At 37.3% G+C, this 14,903-nt stretch overlaps 1 protein-coding gene across 3 annotated transcripts; it reads right to left on the bottom strand.

Annotated features, from left to right (window-relative positions):
- Positions 1 to 419: 419 nt before the first annotated feature.
- Positions 420 to 14,171, bottom strand: LOC129277750 (surfeit locus protein 1-like). Of its 3 annotated transcripts, none has more exons than XR_010295893.1 (9): positions 14,012 to 14,171; positions 11,538 to 11,770; positions 10,146 to 10,334; positions 9,091 to 9,163; positions 8,274 to 8,321; positions 5,384 to 5,498; positions 3,977 to 4,058; positions 2,165 to 2,961; positions 420 to 721 (listed from the first exon to the last, which is right to left on the bottom strand). XR_010295893.1 is itself a non-coding variant. In XM_064110513.1 (8 exons), the coding sequence occupies exons 1-8, from the start codon at positions 14,069 to 14,071 to the stop codon at positions 2,883 to 2,885; spliced, it is 879 nt and encodes a 292-aa protein (XP_063966583.1). In that variant the 5' UTR covers positions 14,072 to 14,169; the 3' UTR covers positions 2,800 to 2,882. The 3 variants fall into 3 exon arrangements, 1 of the variants encoding a protein (XP_063966583.1); XR_010295892.1 differs by having other exon boundaries at positions 420 to 1,896; positions 2,122 to 2,961; XM_064110513.1 differs by lacking the exon at positions 420 to 721 and having other exon boundaries at positions 2,800 to 2,961; positions 14,012 to 14,169.
- Positions 14,172 to 14,903: the final 732 nt, after the last annotated feature.

Genomic DNA, 14,903 nt, shown 5'->3' on the forward strand with positions numbered 1-14,903 from the left:
AATTTTTTAGCCTTTTCCCTCCTGTGTTAATTTATCAATCCATTCATCTTTCCATGTATCCATCCACCCACCCATCCATCATCCATCCACCCACCAACCCAACCATCCTATTCTGTCCATCTAATCATCCATCTTTCTTTTGATCCATCCATTCATCCTCATGTTAAACTATACATCTCAGCATCATCTGAAAAAAGCTGAACTAGGGTGTTCTCACCAATAAAAAGCATGCAGCCTCTGATCATTAATTGACCAATGCAATGGTGTACTTATAGCATATACTGCTGGGAAGTTTAGTTAGACTATGTGAGACACCCCCTCCCAGCAATCAATTGCAATTGATATTGGACCCTAACATTGATTTTAAATCAATTTTGATTATTTTTTCACTGCCCACTAGAGTAAGAAATGAAAAGTAATTACAAGATGAAGCATCAAAATTTATTACACAATAATAGATTTTACATAGAAAATAATTTACAAATTACTTACTATAATTATTACTTTTCTATTGATTGATTTCTACAAATGAATCACACACATCTCTCTATTCATGAAATGAATAGTGAATATCATTTTACTTTTTATAAACTGGGGCCCTGCAGGGACTAGAAAAAGGATTAAGTACATGGGCCCCATTTAATAAAAAGTTGCTATGATAGCAACTCTTGCTGGAATGTCAATTTTCGTTGGAAGAGCCAATCAGGAAGTAGGGTATTCACTGTTGTCATGGTAGTTGAAATGGGGCCCTGGGCCCCATTTCATAAACAGTTTATATGATAGCGAGTCTTGCTGGAATGTCAACTACCATGACAACAGTGAATACCCTACTTCCTGATTGGCTCTTCCAATGAAAGTTGACATTCCAGCAAGAGTTGCTATCATAGCAACTATGATAGCCATGTACTTAATCCTTTTTCTAGTCCCTGCAAACCACATTTACTCAATCTTGCAAGAAAGATAATCTTGAAAGAAAGGATAGATACATGTACATAAAAGTAAAGTCTCTTTGGAGCTCAAAATATTGGCCACCTTCAAAGAGAATGTACTTCTGCGATGCTTTGCACCACAGGGCTCTGATGTGATTTTGTGGGACAATGACATCAAAAATAGACCTTTATAATTTGGCAGAAAAAAGCTGCCGAAAACTGCTTATCTAATAAAAGAGCCAATGGAGTAAATTAGAGAGTCAAAAGGGGCCTAAGCTTTCGATCCTGGCAGAATCTTCGTCGGAGGCAAAATGACCTTTATAATTTAGCAGCTTACATGCAACGGAGCATCAATCAATTAAAAATTGGAAATTTGCGTTTGATTACAAATACACGTGATGCAACACCCCTAGTTCTTCCAAATCAACATTTATTCGAATCATGTTGGTTATTGTGATTAATAGTTTTCGCATTTACTACAGGGAAACTCGAGAAAACGCACTGATTCCTTTGAAAATGCAATTAAAGTCACAATGGAGAGCTGAGAGGCTTTTGTCTAAAGTGGGTGGACTGGGACAGCAGATCATACGAAGATTTGCAAATATGTCGTCCAGAGTCGAGATTCCGATGCTGTCCTGGTCCACCAACTTTCGACAAAAGCCTCTTGGCTCTCCATTGTGATTTGACTTTTATTTCCATAGGAATTGGTGCGTTGTAGAGGTTTCCCCGTAGTAAATGCGAAAAGTCCGGAATAACAGCAGGGAAGAGGAATGACCATACAATCTTCTAAGAACAATTTATCCTCTATCGTCACTTTGATGACTTTCACCAAATAAAATAATAATAATAATAGCCAATTTTTATATAGCGCTTTTCCCAGAATGGCTCAAAGCGCGTTACAGCATATTATTACCCTGGTCATTGGATTTATTTCAATCCCGCACGAAAAGTGCACAATTTCCACTCCCTGGGGAGCATTCCTTGCATTCATCGCAGCCTCATAATGGCGCTGGCAAATTCAAACGTACAATATCTTTCGCATCCTACCGGGTACCCATTTAGCACCTGGGTCGAGAGTGGCAAAGTGTGGATTAACGCCTTGCCAAAGGACGCTAGACCGCGGTGGGATTCGAACACACGACCCTCTGTTTACAAGGCGAGAGTCAGAACCACTACACCACGGCTCTTCTACATGAGACGATATACATTTAGAGTACAAACATATGAACTGATACAATATGCATTCATTAGAATTTTGAATTTTCAATAAGTCTCGGTGAAGAATTCTACTCATAACTGTTACAGTCAAATAGTAGAAACTAAAGAATTTGAACTAATGATGATATTGAAAACAATCTACATAAAAAAAAAACTTTTCAGTGGTCCGAGAATGTGTGATTGTTTAATGGGTCTCATCCACACACACATTCCATGATTTACAAAGGATAAAAATTACAGTTTCCATGACAACTTGGTATCCAGCAAATGGGTCCAGATTTTACCAAAAACAATTTGTGGACAGTAGGATAGTTTTCTCCACGGATGATTCACAGTTGAGAGAAAATAAATCCTGAATAATTAACTTTTTCATGCCTTTCCGGAAAATTGCATAAATAGTAGCAATATTGACTCTCAGGAGTGTGCAGTCAGCTCGATACTTGATTGGATCGGATACTTGGACCCTTCGGTTCTACGCGACCATGAGTTTGTAAAGAATTCCTAGACAGCATCAATCGAGACATGTACAGTTGTGCAAATCTGCAATCTCAGCAAATCGATTTCATGTTGCAGCCCTCAAAATAAGCCCTCAGGAGTACAGCTATTTGTTGAAAAACTGCCTCAGTACCAGCGTTTGTACAAGGGGAATTTTGAGAGCAGCAATGCAGTTTATATGGTCACCCAAGAGAACTTCCTTCATCATCACAAGCTGACGCAAGCCCTTCAATGTTGAATCTAGATCCTCGGTGCAACAATTCGCTTTTTGTAGACACCATAGTACCACATCAGACTCGTGAAGAGGGACAAACTATACCTGTAGGTACAAAATAAAGGCAGGATGCAAGCACGATATCAGCATCAAAACCATTTTTTTTTTCAAATTCAAATTCAATGAAGTTTTAAAAGAGTGTAAGTTCACAATAAATATACTAACAGAAACAATGAATTTGTAAAATACATGATACATGTGTCTGTCTTCAAGGAATGTTGTTGGCATGAAGTATTACTAAAATGTACACCTACATTGTAATTAACCCTAAATAGACTGGGCTATTTCAACGCCGAAGAAGACGGGGGGGGGGGGGGGCTGATTCAGCCCTCCCTTAAGATCTTGGCTGTCGATCGCAACGAAAATTGGCATGCACGTTACCCATGGCATAATCTACAAAACTATAAGATCAAATTCCGTGAAAAATGTCATTGCTAATTAATTATGCTAATTTATGCGTAAAACCAAAAATTTGCTCTAATTAAGTAAATAAATGCCCCTAAAATACTAATTTTTGATTCACAGACTCATTATAGGAATGTGATCAAATGTACTGAACAAAAATTTCAACATCACATTTATTTTCTTATGTATTTTATTGTTTTCTACATTTCTTATGTATTTCTTTGTTTTTTGTTGTTGTTTTGTCTCTTGTTTTTTCAATGGAAATTGTCAGGGACTTTATTTTGACCTTAAACAAGATGAAATTAATTGATTTCAATCATTAAAAGGAAAAATAATGATACATTTATGAATTATGACTAAAAACACTTTTTGCATTGGATTTGTACACAAATTCACATTTTTGAGCAATTTGGGGTCTGCATGCACTTATGAAAAGTTGCGCAATTTCGAATGAACAAACGGAAGACCACTCTTCCTAGGCGTCGAAATAGCCCAGTCTATTTAGGGTTAAGAGTAAAGTACACAAAAATCAATTACAAGCTCTTCTAGTCAAACGTATTAAGAAATATATAAATAAATTTTGGAAAACAAATCATTGCATCACATGAACTGAATGTTTTAGCATAAAGGAAAATATAATCAAACAACATATTACCATGTAAATATATACTGCATGTGTTCGTTCCTAAGACTGATTCTTGTCTGTCCTCCTATAGGTCCACCAGGCACTGTGCTAGCTGTAGAAGAAAAAAACATCCCATAACATACATGTATCATTGTCTTGATGAATATGTTCTTCTCAATTTGTACATTGTTTGTACTTCTTACATGTATGTACAGTATTTTTTTTTTTTTTACTTGTTTGCAGCGCCCCAAGAAAAACAGTACTTAGTCCACTGACGGGGGTTACCCTGGGTATATAAAAAACAAGCAAATTGGTATAACATATAACATGATATCAGTAAAGCTGCCCTCCCCCTAATCCTTATCTGTCCTTCTATTAGGCCATCAAGCATTTTGTGCTAGCTGTAACACTAATTCGAAAAAAAAAAGTCATACAACATATCAGTAGTATAAAATTACATCAGTATTTAAAAGCCCCCCCCCCCCCGAAAAAAATAAATAAAAAATGCAGTAGTTCTACCTCTATGGTACAAAACCCCACTGTAGAATAATTAAAGAAGTAAAATGTAATTACAATGGATGATTTCAAGTACGGTGTTCAGTGTTAGTGTTGGTGTTGAGAGCGTGAAAAGGCTGCTGAACCGAGCTCCAACACCGAGCTGAGTTCAGAGGAGCGATACCGATCGCGTTATCGATATCCTATGACGTCACGCCTCTGCCCTTCTGATCATCTCAACTTTACTCGAGAAATTCTCGACGACGAAAGTGAAATCAGGAAGAAATTGCAATAAAATCTGATCGTACAGGTTATAAAAATCACTGCAATAATCAGAAAGCATAAATATTATTTTTCATTAAAATGTGTAAAACTCTAATGACTCGCGCTCATCTTAACTGTAAAAGATAATTTTACAGGGATGTTTCATCGTGTTCGTCGCCTGTTCAGGAGCTACAATTCATCAACACCAACACCGAACTTGAAATCACAATTTTCCCAATCCATGGGGGTTGGTGTTGGTGAATAGGGAAATTGCACGTAGATCGTCAAAACCAGCTGTAATGCTCAGTTCAGCAGACGACATTCAACCCCAGCGCTCAACACAAACTGCCGGAAATACGTCACATTTTCCGAGGTCAATCCCAACACCAGCGTGATTTCAAGTACGGTGTTGTGGCTGGTGTTGGTGTTGTCACAACACCAACACCAGATTTCAACACCATACTTGAAATCACCCAATGTAACAGAATTTTATGCCTTTGTATAGATAAAAGGCCATGTACCCGTTTCATAAAACTTGTTACAATAATAAATTTTCAATAACAGTTAAAAGCTACTGAAATCCTTCTATCTGATTGGCTGATGGTAAATTTGTTATAGAAATTGGACTTTTGCTACAATAACAAGTCTCCATGAAGCGGGATTCTAATTTGTTCTCACCTGAATCAGCATCGATCATTATAGGTAGCGTATTGGCAACTCTCGACATGGCTTCAAGATCACGATAGTGCCATCTGTTCTTCACTTCATCGTTGTTAGGCATGAATTGCGCCCTCTGTAGGCAGGAAGACAAAACACGAATTCAAATTGAATATCATTACAGCAAACTTTCTCACTCAGAATGCGTCACAGGAGTGGAGGAATTTTAGTGGGGTTCTGTTTCAGAAAGCTGCTAATAGAGCCCAAGTCACATATAGACACAGGACCTGCTTGGACCTGATCCGGGGTGGTCCAGGGAGAGCTCTATGGAGACGGCTCAGGCATCCTTGGAGGTCCATGAATGCCTGGGTTGCCAACGTGGTAGTTTTGGGAGGTAATAGACAACTTCATCCGTGGACTGCCATATCGGCAGAGCAATCTGAGATGGTCCGTTTAGCTGCCGTGTTGGTCCATGTGGCTGCCTGGAACGATTGTTAAGACACCATGAGTGCCCTTGGCATTCTGTGACGTCTTCCTCACATCAAGGACCATCACAGATCATCAAGATAGTTAACCGGACATACGCGGCACATTAAAGGTTAATACACGATCATCAAGGACCCCCATGATTTTCTTCTAGGGGGAGATTTCAACATCATCTCACTGCATCAACTTGGTCATAGAGATGAGATTGAAGGTGATGAACTCTCAAGTTGTAATGCCTCAAAAATCAAATTGCAAACAGTATCCTGAATGCAAATGGCAAACTTGCAGAAAATAGGAAAAGAAATCCTAGGGTTAATGCTACACCTGTCAAGAAAGTGTTAACGAAGAGACGAATGTGGGTTCATCAATCAATGGCTTGCATGAACACCGCACCTGGGACAATATGCATGGCCGATGAAAGAACTGGAGAATGAAGATTCAACAGGCTTCACTTATTCAACTTATGCATGGAACAAAAAATACCAATAAATCCTGGCAAGTATTGAGCACAGAATAATAATATATATAAATTTATAGAGCGCAGAAACTATTCCATAAAGTATATATTCTACTGCACTTTATGGGACTCCTCAAATGCTTGTTATTAATTAAATAGATGTGTTTTGAGTTTTGATTAAAAGTTGTTTATGGATGGTGCTTTCCTAACTTCCAGGAGTAAGCTATTCCAGAGCTTGGGGGCTACACAAGCAAATGCTCGATCAGGCCCAAGAATTCAAAGAACATAGAATCTCTATCACCGGGAATCAAGTTGGCATTAAGGTTGAGATATCTGGCAGCAAGGGACAGTTCCTACTCTCTGATGTACCTATGCTACTCCTTGGTCATCCGTCAAGAGTGTGGTGCTTTGGAAGGGAAAGACATCACCATCCAGTGTCCTCCTGATGGTGGATCAATGTACTACAACTACAAAGGGTTTCATTTCTTGATTCTGATAGCCTTGGTAGACGCTGACTATAAGTTCATCTGGGCAAAAGTAGACAGCAATGTATCAGCTGGGGATGCACAAGTCTTTGACAGCAGTTAACTGAAAGAAGCAATCTACAAAGGAGTTTTGGGTCTGCCAGATCCTGAGCAAATGATGACACATTAGTGTCCTTCTACACAGCAGCAGATCATGCTTTCACTCTTAAAAACATACATCATGAAGCCATTCTCCAAGAAAACATGTCAAAGTAAGAGAGAGTACACAATTACAGCCTATCCAGAGGCCAAGTAATTGCAGAGAATGCCTTTGGGATTCTTGCTCATCGCATGTGGTGCTTGCTGTGCTGACAATCATGCTCTGAAAACCAGAGACAATGACAGAGATTGTGCATGCTCGCCTCTGCTTGCATAACCTGTCAAGTCAAGCATATTGGTGTTGCCAACCAGAAGGACAACGACCACAATAACGTTGCAGGAGAATGGAGGAAGAACGACCCTCTCATGGATGGAGTCTCAGAGCTGCTTTGAAATTCCTCTACAATGGCTGCTTAGAGCCCGGGGGGGGGGGGATATCTCCCAGCTTACTTCAACTCAGAAACTGGATGGCATGATTTAAACTTTTATGATTATTTTGCTTATCATTGTATATTACGAGAAATTACATGATAAAAGAATGATGGAAACTCTTTTAAAGTTTAAAATGACTACAATTACACAGATGATTAGAATATGGTAGGCCCAAATGAATTTCACACATAAATTTTAATACATAATTCATCCAGATTCAATGTTTTTCTTTTCTCATGCAGGTTTGTAGCTGATATTGTAAAATTGTAAAGAATGTGAGTGCAAAAATTTGTCATGTCACATAGATGATGACCAAGTTCAGGAGGGGGGGGGGTGTCATCATCTCCCACCCCCAGTCATCAATACTTCAAAATATATATGTATTATGTATATGTTAATGAGTTATCTGGTGCGATTTTACTGGTACCTTGATGTCCTGTATGTGAAGTTATTTATCAGTTTATGATTGTATAGTATTTCATTGCTGTTTGTAAATGTTGATGTCACTGGACGGATCAAATAAAATAATACTTGAAAATAAAACAAGATTTTTTTTTTTTTCAATTCAATTCATTTCTTCTTTTCCATTAAGAAACAACAAAATATGTACATATGAAATACACATGTATATACAAAAAAATAGATCGAATACATAAGCATAGTAAATTAACATTGTAAGTGATAGAAATAAATGGAAAATGGAACACCTGTAGAAAGCTTTTTTAAAAAAGCTTGTAAATGGCAGGAGTCCAAAAGTTCATTTGGAAAAGAAGTTGCCCAGTCCATTTCTATTTAAGTCAAATGTTAACTGTAAACTGTTTAACTCAAAGGATTCTTATAAAAACACATTTTTCTAACAGTTTGATATACTCAATAACACCTCTGAAATGGGTTTCAGAAATGAGATTCTTACCTTTTCTGTCAATCTAACACAACCCACCAAGTCAACTTCACCGGTTTGCTGCAAAGGAAAAAGAGGAAAGATTAAAGTTACCAAAGTTAACACAGATAATGTATTTATATAAAAAAAGAATCAAATGTCATCTATTTTTTCATTCATTTGCTCATTTTATTTTATTTTAAAGTAGGGTAGTGAACATCAGTAATTGAACTACTCTCTTACATAAGGGACCTGCATAACATAAAAACCTAAGGAAATAAAAATATAAAATCTACATTTATATTACATTATGGGGCATTCACAGAAAATACTAAGTAATACAAATGAATAAGAAATCAAACAATCTAAATGCTATGAACGACAAAGAAATTGATTGCACAAATAAGAAATCATTTGATGGCAATATGACACAAGGCACACTTCAAATTTATCTCGTGAAAAAGTTAAGAACTCTGTATGATACAAGTATGAACATTTACATGAAATAATGATAATATTAAGAGCTTTGAAAGTTTGAACAAAGGAAAGAAAGAGAGAGAGAAAAAAGGGGTTTTAATAAAAAAAGAATGAAAGATCATGAAAATATAACTCGTAAATGAATGTGAAAGAAATCTTATAACTGGAATAAAAATTAAAAGGTGGCATAACACCTAAAATGTATTTCTCAAAACTCTGAGACAATGCTTTATGATTTCAATGCTGTGAAGTCGAGTTTCTCTATAATCTGCACATATTAATTTCTTGTTGTTGCAATTATATCTCTAGATAAATATATCTAAAATCAACTTTGAAAAAAACAAAATCAAATAAAATTGTCCAACACTTTTACCTGCCCAGCAAGTCTTTTCTGTGGATCCTGGTTTTTCCTTGTAACCCAGCCTCTGTTCACAAGAATATCAACACTGAAATCAAAGAAAAAACAGAAAAAAGTCATGAGTTAAACATAAATTTTGTAAGACAAAGAATATTAATTCAACAATGCATTGATAATGAGGGGACTCCAATCAGACAAGATAAATGGTCTCAGAGCTTTGTATAAACTCAAGGTTTAATTCCAATTTAGCCCATTTGCCAGTTTGTCTCATATCCAGTAAGGCTACATGTATATTCACTTTGTATTATATCTACTTGGTCAATCAATACTACTTTATCTACAAGATTAAATTAACTATTTATTAAGCAAATTTTCATCTTGAAAATTGCAAAAGAATAAGACAAAATTGTGGAGATTAGACTATGATTATGTGACATTTAGACCAAATGAGTGTTAGACCAGTTGCTGATTAAACCTGATTGCACTTTGACCAAATTGAGATTCATGTAGCCAATGTGATAGTATACAAATATACCAGGCTTTGAGTAAGTATAGCGGGAATTATTCGTCCGAGGTTGGACTGGCATCACTATTTTTTTCCGAAAAATAGTGATTTTGCCAGTACAACTGAGGATGAATAATTCCCTCCATACTTTTGAAATAAAGGCCTGGTATATTTGTTTTATATCCTGATTTAATAAGTTAGAGCAATAGATCTTGATAATCTAGTTCTTGTACTTGTAGTTCATCCTTTATTAATCTGAACCAAACCTGCTGCGCTGACTGACCTACTTTTCCTGAAGTGCTCAGCCACGCGCTCAGCGCGCAGAACGCGTATTAGCGCTTGCGCCATCATGATCTGTGATGTCAGTCGACTATTCCATCATTGACGTCACGGAATAGCACATTTTCTTCGGTGGGCGTTTCGTTTTCTACATCATCGCATAATAGTGAGAATATGTTTGGTCACATGATGCTATTTAAACCAATCAGCATACATGTTTTAATTTATGTAGGATATAATAGACTATATGAGAATTAGACCAATTGAAAAGAAATGCCCTTCTTACCCTAGGTCTGAGCAGTGGAATGGGGTGACGACGTGGACACCAGTATCTCCGCTGCCCATCAGACTACCAGAATGACCGCCCTCGTCTGCTTTCAATAGACTCCTTGGAAGAATGTACATCTCTCTACTATGGTCAAACGATCCTCGCACACTGACCCTCTTGTACTCCAGTTCATTCAATTCTGTGGAACTAAGGGGAAAAAATACAGGCTACCCTGCTTTAACAACAAGCGGTACAGAGAGAGAACACACATTTTGGCCCTTAAAAGGTATTTTCTGTATTTTATATTAATGTGAAAAACAATAAGATTATCATTGTACCATTCATATTTCTTTTAGGGACCTAGTAAACTACAAGAACCGATTTTAATTTAGATTCCACCACTGTTTTTTTTTTTTTGCAGAAACCTCTTTTCCAACTTATTGTACTTATTCATTGAATACTTCATTTTTCTAGACATGTTCACTTTTTCTACTTTATACTATGTACCGGTAATTCAATTATTCTTTATTTATCATGTAGGTATTATTATATGAACTGTAAAATAAAAGGAGAGTGGAATTATAATTTCAAATCAAAATCACATCACATTTCTCATTGAGAGGAACTTGTCCATAAAGACCACCTGGGGAGCGTTTCATCAATATTTTCATCCGACAAGTTGTCAGATCTGACATCTTTTCATGATTTTGATTGGCAGAGAGGCACTGTTCCTATGGTAACTGTCGGATAAAATGGGACTTGTCGGATAAAACGTCCGACAAGTCCTTTCATGAAACGCCCCCCTGGAGGGTGTTTCATAAAGCTATTCGTAAGTTAAGTGCGACTTTAAGAACGACTGGTGAACCTTTCTTACGCGCTAACCTATCACCAATGAACATTGAATGGTGCATATTTACCACAAGAAAGGATCACCAGTCGTTCTTAAAGTCGCTCTTTAACTTACGAACAGCTTTATGAAACACCCACCTGGGCCCCTAACACAAAGGTTAGTATTTAATCGCTAAATGAAATGGCCTATCAAGATCATCTTTGCATGCGCATTTTGCTCAGTAGACTGACGGGGAACCAATCAGAAGTGTTCTTTCAAATCGGCAATTAATCGCTAAACCTTTGTGTTACAGGGCCTGATCATAGAGATTGCTTTTTTTACCCTTGGATGGCTTGTATTCGTAAAGATGGAATTTACTTTACTACCCCCCCATCCTCTCTTAAAATCTTTAAGCCCTCCATAGGCTGTTTCATAGCGCAAAAGCAAATATTTAACATGATCTCTAGATGCAAAAGACACATGCACTGTGCAGTACCACTGGCTCATCTGGACATTGGGGAGCAGAAAAATTAACCACCTTTTTCCAGCATATCCAACAAGAAGGGTAATCAAGAACTCACTCTAGAGGCAAGGGTACAGGAGGGGCATTAGACCTCTCTTGCAGATCCTTGATGAGTCCTAGTTTCCATTTACGTCTCTGCACTTGCCACGTACCGAGACCAAAGGCGGCTACTGGTATGACTAGAAGGAGATTGCTCATGAAAGAAGACCCTCCTTCGTTTGCTTGGGAGGAGCAGAGGCGATGACAGATAGATGACGTTTGAGACAGACCTCTCTTTCGGAATAACATCCTCTGTGGAGTATTAAAAATGATAATTTGGGCCTTAAAGAAGAAGTCCACCCTGATGAAAAGTTTGTTGTAAAAATACCAAGTACATTCCAACTATTTAAAAATTTACTTGCACGACCGGGCAAGTGCTTCTAAAAAGTTTGTAGCACTCTGTATACAAGCATCTGCCCCATATGTTATATGATATAAAATGTATTAATTTTCATTTTTAAAAGCTTCTTCTTCTACAATCTTCAAAGGGCTCTGCAGCCTATCTAGAAGATAAAATTAAACTTGGATGTACGTTAGGAGGAGGGGTAAAGGGTATTTTTAAAGTGAATTTGCAGGAGATTTCGGAAGCTGTCAAGCGAAACTGCATTTACTATAAGGGAGTTTAATCGATTCAGGGACAGATCGCTTATGGTTAAACAGGTTAACATTTCAAGATCGTTAATGGTTCATGATGACTGATATATCCTTTTCCTTCAGTAGTGGTTGTGAAATAATTTGTGAGGAAATGACATTTCATTGCTTTTTTACAATGGGAAGCTGTTCACATGTGTCATGACAAAAAATACAATGAAATTTTAATAACATGGAGGTTTACGGTTCACAATGTGTAATATCAGATGCCAACCGAAGAGGGAATATGTGAAGTCAAACCAGAAGATAGAGAGAGAGATTTAGGAGTCGTGTTCGACAAATCCCTCTCCTTCAGTGAACATGTTGCTGATATTACAAAAAGAGCCAATACCAAGCTTGGCATAATTAAGAGATCCTTCACGGCTCTAAATGAGAAGGGCTGGCTCAAACTCTACAAAGCTATTGTACGTCCTACCCTAGAATATTGTAATCCTGCTTGGGCTCCAGTCTTCAAAAAAGATGAAGATCAACTAGAAAAGATACAGCAACGAGCAGCGAGACTACTTCCCAACATTCGTCATTTAGATTACCCTGAAAGGTTGAGAATTTTGGGACTCCCTACTCTTTCATACAGAAGGCAAAGAGCAGAATTAATTCAAATCTTCAAAATCACAAGAGGTACTGATCGGATAGATCTGAGTAGTCTGTTCCATCTTGATGATAATAAAAGGACCAGAGGTCATAGTATGAAATTCAGGAAATACGGATGTAGATTACAGACACGGCAATATGCTTTTACAGTTAGAAGCATAAATAACTGGAATGCTTTGCCTGAAGTAGCAGTTTCTGCTAATAGTGTAAATGCATTCAAATCTGCAATCGAGAGGCACTGGAAATCCCATCCATTAAAATATTCACCATACCAGAGACAATCCTACGTGACGAGGGACAAATAAGCTTTATAGCTTTATGTCTCTACATCCAAGTAAATCCAAGTAAGTAAATGAAGAAGGGAAAGGAAATTAATACAGGCAGAAAGATTGAAATGGAAAGACGAGAAAGGATGAAAAGAGGAAATTGTAAGTATTCTTTTGTTGAAAGTGAGTGAAGTCCTGAAAAGGACTGTAAACCATCTGGTTTACAGTCCTTTTCAGGACTTCACTGGGATGAGCTGATAGCTGAATATGGCTTGAGTAGCGATGATTTGAGTAGTACTAGTACTTTTTAGTAGCAGGTTGAAGTGAAGAGACGTTACTCAATGTTTCGGGCAGGTTGACTGGCCGTCTTCATGAAGACGGCCAGTCAACCTGCCCGAAAAATCGTCATCAAGTAACCTGTCTCTTCACTTCAACCTGAACCTGCTACTAGTAGTAGTAGCAGTTAGTTAGTAATAATAGTACTCAAGTCATCGCTACTCAAGCCATATTTAGCTCATCCCATCTGGTTTACAGTCCTTTTCAGGACTTCACTCACTTTTAAGAAAAGAATACCTGTTGTAGATAAGGGAAATAATGAAAATTTCGCTTTTATTTTTATCCATATCCAGTTATGTTTGTGAATCAAAGTTTAAGTTTAAGTTTAACAATAACATGTTTAAAGTATTTTCTTTTTCCTTCATAAAGTAAGCTCCACATCAATTCTACAATCAGTAATAAATACAATATTATTTGATCTCCATTTATTGAAATATAGATCTAACGGTAACGTTAGGCCCTATGGTTTTATGAAAAGTCGTCATTCTGAAATAAGAAGGTTACCGCATCGGATAACTCAACTGTTCTAATTGAGATCGAGATTGAAACTACACCGAATGCAATACATGGGACTATGATTTAGAGAATTGCATAATATTGACCTTGCCGAAAATAGATAAAGAGAATCGTTAAACATGGTTTTATTTACCTGAAATACAAAAGTTCTGGTAGAAATATCCATTATTTTTATCCTGATCCTATTCATCATGAAGCGTTGTTGTAATTTGAAGCACGAAGGAGAAAATGATTAGGCCGTCAGCACTCACTGCTCAGCATGCAGTGGATGGTGAATAATGAATCCAGATCCAGTCGAAAGTACCGTTTGTGAGTTATGAAGAGATAATTTAGAGGGGGGTGGTAAGAGAGCTAGAATGTGGGAAGTAGGAACAAAAGGGGTGGAAGAGAAATAAGACGAGACTTATGGACACCAGGAGACAGATAACAAGTGGGAAAAGAAGAAGGAAATATATGATAGGTTTAGTTGCAAAAGGGGTTAGGGCGCCACTTCGACCATTCCGAGAAAAACCATGTTTTTATTTTCACTTATTGCAATATTCTTATGAGAAACTAAATTGTCATGATGTACTACCATATCATGTGAACATATAAAATTGGGTATAAAAGAAATCGACCTGTCTTCATTTTTTTTCTATATATTTAAAAAAAAAAACATCATTGTGGACCCTAACCCCTTTGGCAAGTAAACTGAAATGAATCCAATCTCTTTTGATTAAAAAATAGATTTTTCTTTGCCACTTTCATTCACGTTTTCATTTGAATTTCAAATTTTCTTTGGTATCACCAGAGTATGACTAAAGATTTTGAGGTTTGGAGACAGAAAACAATAAAATTTATGAAATATGGACCTAACCCCTTTTGACAAATGAGTTCTTCAGAAGAGTTTGGTTGCAAAAGGGGTTAGGTCCACTCCCGGGGGGGGGGGGGCACTCAGTATATAATGCATAGTGGGTATATGTGCCGCGGAGGGGACCCCCATTTTTACACTCAAATTTCCGTTCCGAGGCATAGCATTTTTGTCT

Source organism: Lytechinus pictus, chromosome 15 (genome assembly GCF_037042905.1).
Source record: "Lytechinus pictus isolate F3 Inbred chromosome 15, Lp3.0, whole genome shotgun sequence".
Classification (NCBI taxonomy): Eukaryota; Metazoa; Echinodermata; class Echinoidea; order Temnopleuroida; family Toxopneustidae; genus Lytechinus; species Lytechinus pictus.